This window comes from Rhincodon typus, unplaced genomic scaffold (genome assembly GCF_021869965.1).
Source record: "Rhincodon typus isolate 14 unplaced genomic scaffold, sRhiTyp1.1 hic_rhity00001042, whole genome shotgun sequence".
Lineage (NCBI taxonomy): Eukaryota > Metazoa > Chordata > Chondrichthyes > Orectolobiformes > Rhincodontidae > Rhincodon > Rhincodon typus.
Window position 1 is genome coordinate 1 of NW_025966680.1, and position 6936 is coordinate 6936.

The 6936-nt window shown below is 40.6% G+C and overlaps 1 protein-coding gene across 1 annotated transcript in view; it reads right to left on the reverse strand.

Annotated features, from left to right (window-relative positions):
* The window catches only part of LOC109913957 (CD99 antigen-like protein 2), a gene marked incomplete at its 5' end in the record, with an annotated part of 18555 nt that continues 11619 nt past the window's right edge, over positions 1–6936 (reverse strand). Inside the window, 3 exons of the mRNA XM_048592345.1 lie at positions 1–575; positions 3471–3533; positions 6399–6512. Coding sequence (XP_048448302.1) covers positions 532–575; positions 3471–3533; positions 6399–6512 — 221 coding nt within the window. The remainder of the gene's footprint in view (positions 576–3470; positions 3534–6398; positions 6513–6936) is intronic.

Consider the following 6936-nt stretch of genomic DNA (forward strand, 5'->3'; position numbering starts at 1 on the left):
AAATTATCTGCATGACATTTACCAGCAATAAAAACTCAGTAAAAACACCAGGTTTTTTTGTGCAAGTGGCAGAATTCAAACATCATCTATTTCAAGGCCTAAAAACAAACTGTCATTTCACTGTGTGCTCAAATGTGATCAAAATGTTTAAAAATACAAATCATTATTTGGTCTACAATGGAACACTGATTTTTAGCACACAGGAATAGACAAAGTTATATCCAAGATTGAAAATTTCTAAGAAAAAAGCTCAAGTACATTTAACTAATTTACAGCTGCAGCAGAAAGACGTAGACATTGCCAAAGTTTCAAGTTAGTGGTGTATAAAAAAGGCAAAGTTCGGCACTTTTGTGAGTTCATTCAACAGCTTTTAAGTTGAGTTTCTCTTTAAAAGCAAAGGTGCCAATCCAGGGCTAGAAGAAAACCAATTAAAAGTCAAAGGTTAATTGCTCAACACTAAAATAAGAAACAAGTCTGTAGAACAGAAATGTTGGTCAAGTATTTGCTTGTAATTTCTTTGTCCACTGTCTTCTAGGTACTCCCAACAGGCTGTGTTTGAAGAAGATTACTGTAAGCTGCAGAACCAAAAACAAAACTTGATTAATGGCTTTGCAATAAATACTTTTGAATAGAAACTCCACTTCTGAATTTACTAGATGATCATCCACCCATTTCACTTCAGGGGCAAGATGGTGGTGGGATGCAGTGGGTAGGATCCCTATCTCTGGGCTAGAAACTCTGGTTCAAATCCCACTCAGCTACTACCTGCACCTAACTTGGTACTGAGGAAAAACAAAAATAAAACAGAAGTGAATGCCACACCTACTCCTGGAGCCACATTTATGCCCCAAAAGAAAAAAAGTCAGGAATGGGTGCAGCAATTGGAAAGAAATGGAGGTCACTGGACTGAAAACTTGGAACTCCCCTTCAAAGAAGGGGGAGAAAATAAAATAAAAAGAGACCCACACAAACTTGCCATGGTTGACGAGAGATTCAAAGTAGCGATGACAATTCTGCTTGTACATCAGGGTCACAGGAGCAAATACAACCCTGGTCTGACCAGAGTCAGTTCATCACACTAGGTCTGATACAGCAAGCTCAAATATTGCTGGGCTTAGAAAAGGCAGAACAGAAATACCAGCAATACAGACCATTGTGAACCACCCCTTTCCCACATCAGCTTAATGCATATAATGGTGTGTTAACACATGCTGGGGCAGCATGGTGGCTCAGTGGTTAGCACTGCTGCCTCACAGGACCAAGGACCAGAGTTCACTTCCAGCCTTGGGCAACTGTGCAAACTCCAGACAGACAGACAAACATTCTCCCTGTATCTGCATGGGTTTGCTCCAGGTGCTCTGGTTTCCTCCCAGTCCAAAAACATGCAGGTTAGGTGGATTGGACATGCTAAATTTCCCATACTGTCCAGGGATGTGCAGGCTAGGTGGATTAGCCATAGGAAATGCAGGGTTACAGGGATAGGAAAGGGGTTGGGTGTGGATGGGATGCTCTTCAGAGGGTTGGTGTGGACTTAATGGTCTGCTTCCACACTGGAGGTGATTCTATTCTATGGGCTAATCAAACAATAAATGCTCCAAGTCAAAATTATATTAATGTCAATCACAAAAAAAGGTCCCTTACGATGTGGGGAAGAAGCGATTGAACCATGTAAAAACTTGGAGGTTCAATTGATTAGCTGCTTGAAATACCAGTGTTGATTTACATCAGACCCAGAACAGAAACTACCTAGTATTTACATACAGGCAGTCTCCAGATTATGAATGGGATCCATTCAAGTATGTACGTAAATTGATTTATACATGGGTTCAGAACATAATACAAAACAAACACAAACAGTCATTTGTAAAAGAATTAAAACACTCACATCAGATCTTTTAATATTAATACAGGATCTTGTATCTTCAAATGTCCATTAATCAGGAACCACCTGTAATTTTAGCTGCTTCCTTTAAACTACTGCCCCCACGCTGCTTTAAAAGTTGGCAAAGTACCAAGTAATTGCTCATTTCAGTTCAAGTGTCGAGGCAACTGAATTTAAAAGGTACATTTTCCTTATTTAAGGTTTATTGACCTGAATACTGGTTCCAGCAGTAAAACACAAATTGTATGAATTTAGGTCCATTTGTTCCAAGCTGAATGTAGAATTACATATTCTCTAATCTGCCACACATCCTCTAGTTTCCAATTCATTATATAAACAACAAAATTGGTGCAGACCATCCAGCTTGTTCTGTCATTCAAACAGATCACAGCTGATCCATATCATAATTCTACCAACTCACCTTGTGTCTCTCAATGACCTTGCCTGTCAAAAATCTCTCATCTCCAAGATTTCAGTTGATTATAGCCCCAGCTTTTGGTTATGTAAGAGTTTTAGGCTTCTACAACCATATGGTTGAAGAGGTGTTTCCTGACAGCCCCGGTGAATAGCCCAACTCACTACTGTACTACTCCCTCTTGTTCTCAAATTCCTCACCCAAGGCAAGTTATTTTCATCTATTGACCTATTTGTTTAACAGCACAAATCAGATCACCATTAACCTTCCATATTCAGTGGAATTTAAGATGAATCTAAACCACATGGTGAAAACAGAGTTATGGTTCGTGAAGCATTTGGTAGTGTCCATTCCTCTGAGCCACAAGACCAGAGTTCAAGTCCCACCGGCACCAGAACTTCATAACAGATCTGGACAGGATTGGTTTGAACCAATCAAAACAAAATACTTCTTGACTAAATTACATAGGCCAATTAATGTTTCTAGCACAGCCTTCATCCTCTGCTGAATGCTCATACTCCTGGTTGAGAGAGTGCGACAAGGTTACTGCATTGTACCAATTTCAACAGGCCAGCCAAGAGTTTCAGGAAAGCTTATCAATGGTACATCTAAATGACTGAGGGATTGAGAGTGGTGGGTGCCACTGGAGAGAGCAATTGTTGTCCATGGCAAGCTGGCCAGAGGTGATGGCATTTGTGGCAATGAGAGGCTGAACCTTGAACTCCTACTGTTTACTCACGGACCATGTTGACAGCCTTTACAATCTTTATTTTCAATCCAGCAATGAATCCTCTTTATCCTACTTGCCTGCTCGCTTCATCTCCGGAACCTTCAACAAACTGAAGTTAAATCCATCCCAACTACTTAGCGTGCACAGTGCCCATAAAAAATAAGTCAGCACACAGTTAATAACATTGACATTTCAGAATGACATGGTCGTTCCACTGTTTCACACTCACAGAGTGCACAAGAGGGGAGGATTCAGGTTGAATCCCAACTCAAAGCTTAAACAAAGTAGAGAACCAGGTTCCAGCTCTCAGTAAGAATGGAGCAAAGTGAAAAAAGAGGCAGACTTGAATTGATTGCAGTTGTATTATTCCACTTTGAAATTCATTAGCATTTCAGATAGGAAAAGTTATGCTGTTATACTTGACTGCAAAACTGAATACATACACTGGGGGTCCTCTTGCTGACCACGTACATTCTCTTGCTTGGTGTTCTGCTCAGTTGAGTTCCCTGGTAATAAAGAAAGAGTGGATAAGTTGAGCATTAAGAGTAGTTGTGTTTTGTTTCCTGTAAGTTTGGTTGGTTGAGGGAAAACCTGGTTCTCACTTGATCCAACTGTTCTGACAGATTCCTGGTTGGCCTCACACATTCTTATCATTCCTTTAATAAAACTGAAGTTATTCAAAACTCCTAACGTGCCTTGAGACCCATTCACTCATCATTCCTGCGCTTGTTAACTCAGTAGAGTATTGTTAATTTTGAAATTTCCCTTAGTTATCATATCCTTCCAGGCTCCACCTTGTCCATCACCATAACTGCTCCCAGTCCCACCCAGTTACAATTACGTATTCAGTTGCCCAACATCCTTTATCTTCTATGCCCTTTTCTCTCCTTTAAGATGGATCTCAAAATCTACATCATGAAGCAAGCGTTTGTTCACCTGGCCTTACATTATGTCTGTGTCAAATTTTGTTAAATATTGTAGCACACCACAAGAGGTCTTGTACAAAAGCAGTCACAGACAAACTACAGTTAGGACACACAGTTACCCAATGATACACAAGTCAATGCTCGCTCATTCCACAAATATTCCAACTACTTTGACACAGCAGTTTGATTTTAAGCTCAGCTCCAGGACAGAAACAAAGTTCCCCTAACCTAAAATCGCTTGACCAGTATTGGGCATGATGGAATGGTTAGGAGGAATCCTGCTGAATGGAAAGCAGATCGGCTCAACAGTTCCTGCAACCAAATTTATACAGCCACACCACATGCAATTTTGCAAATTGTTGTTATTTCACTGGGGGAGGTGATGGTCTAGTGCTATTATCATTAGACTAGTCATCCCGAAACAAGGTAATGCTCTAAGACACAGGTTCGAATCCCACTACGGCAGATTGTGGAATTTGAATGCAATACATATCTGGAATTAAGAGTCTAATGATGACCATGAATCCATTGTTGATTGTTGGAAAAACCTTATCTGGTTCACTAATGACCTTTAGGGAAGGAAATCTTCCTTACCTGGTCTGGCCTACATGGGATTCCAGACTCTCAGCAACGTGGTTGACTCTTAACTGCCCTCTGGGCAAATTAGAGATGGGGAATAAATGTTGGCCCTGCCAGCAACACCCTCATCCAGTAGATGAATTTAAAGAAAGTGTGCCTGCACTGTTTGGAGGAGACAGCCATAAAAATGAAAACCGAGCTCCCTCAAGGTGCATTTATACCGAGCAAGGTCTGTATGCCACCGATAGCATACAGAAACCCAGAACTCAGCATCGGGACCAGTCCTGAAGCTACAGGTCAGCTGAGTGAAATACCCTGCAAGAGGGTGTATTACTTTGCTCAGTTGTGTTCTCATTGTCACCCTGCATTTGTGAAGACTGATTTTGACTCAGCTCCATTTTATCCTCACCATTATAATACCAGATGACTTTTTAGTTTTAAAAATTTATATTGCTTGTCAAAAGATGATTTTGGGGCCAATACTACCATTCCTGGCCCAGACAATTTGGATGGATGCTCAAACTATACTCCACTAAATGGTAGCTAAACCCTGCCAATACCTGGTGATCTCACACTCTGTTCAGTAAAGCCTTCAGTTAAGAGCTTGAAGACAAAAAAGGAAACCTGCTTTAAAAACAAAGTACTCTAAACTTCATGGTGCATCCCAGTGTTTCTTTTTGCTTGCTATTAATGAATGGGCTAAAACATGGTAGATGGAATAGAACGTGAATAGTCTAAAGTTATTCATTTTGGTAGAAAACACAAAGCTGAAAATGTCTTCAGTAGCAATAGGTTTAAGTGCTGCCATCCATAGGGACGTGTCCTTGTCCATAAATCCCTAAACAGTAGCATGTGGGTACAGCAAACAATCAAAAGGTCAAATGGTATCATGGTCTTCATTGCAAGTTGACTTGAGTTCAGGAATAGAGATATCTTGCTGCAGTTGTAATGAACTTTGGCGAGACATCACGTGGACTATGGTGTCCAGCTTTGGACTCCTAGGTAATGAATCTGAAATTCTTTATCGCAGTAGACTATCAATGCTGGGTCATGAAGTAATTTCAAGGTTGAGATAGACAGATAATTAATCAATAAGGGAACCAAGGTTATAGGGAAAAGGCAGGAAGGGGAACTCAAGGATTCAAATCAGCCATGATCTCATTGAATGAGGAAACCAGGTCTGTATTCTGTAGAGTTTCAAAGATTTGAGGGGCAAACTCATTCAAACTTAGAATTATTGCAGGGCATGGTAGGGTTTACACAGAATGATTCTCCTAGCTGGCAAGCATAAAAACCTGGGGTTGAATGGAGACTGAACAGAAGTTCAAATCATTGCTCAAGGTGGAAACCAATAGCTTTCTGTATACTAACAACCAAGGGCATGGAGATAGTGTGGGAAAATGGCATTGAGGTAGACAGCTAGCCAGGATCTGAGTGGCAGAGTGGATGTGATGGACTGAAGGACTCACTCCTTTGCCACGTTCCAAAACACACCCTAGTTCCCAGGGAATTTGGTGTAAGCAAGATGATCCACTTACTGTGGATACCAGAAAATTTATGCTTTCCAGTACCGTGCATTTGCAGCTCATTTCCGTCACCTGGTACCAAGGGCAGAAAACTAAAACAAAACAAAAACACAACCCACTGAGGTTAGACCTATTCTTTATTATAGAATCAGCTGCTCAACAGAAAGCTAACAGATACTGAAATGCGGATGTGATTAAAGAGTTCCTCAAACACATCTTCGTGTGTAATTTCCAAATTTCTAGATTAGATTTTGCTGCTATAACTTTCGTGCTCCTCAAATACTTCTTGTATTTGAGAGAAGAGCACGAAATTAACTTGGAAATTCCAAAACAACCTCACCTGTCAAAGAGAAACACAGCTTCTTCTTTTGGTAAAGGATATAACTTGATACTCCACCACCCAAAGCCATCAGGACAGCAGTGATAACACCAATAAGAGTACCATTGCCACCATCTGAAAAGGAGGTTTTGGAGAGAAAAGTTATGTAATTCATCCTTAAAAAGTTCCCATCTATTAAATATTTTTAGATATGATTCTTGCCCCTAGACAAGTGTCAGATCCACAAGGTGGCAGCAAGGTAGAGCACTTGAAGCATCTATAGCAGCTCCCTCTAGTGATAGAAGGCACACAGTCTCAGGAAAAAAAGGTGCCAATTTAAGACCGAGGGAAGGAAGCTTTTCTCTATCAAAGGGCTGTTTGTCTTTGGAAATCCTTACCATAAAGCTGCAGGGACAGTATTTAAAAAGGTTAAGATTGATTCCTCCACTGATCAATAATCTATGTTTATGGGAAAGGGTGGGAAAGAGGACATGACAATTGCCAGAGATTGTAGGAACTGCCGATGCTGGAGAATCTGAGATAACAAGGTGTAGAGCTG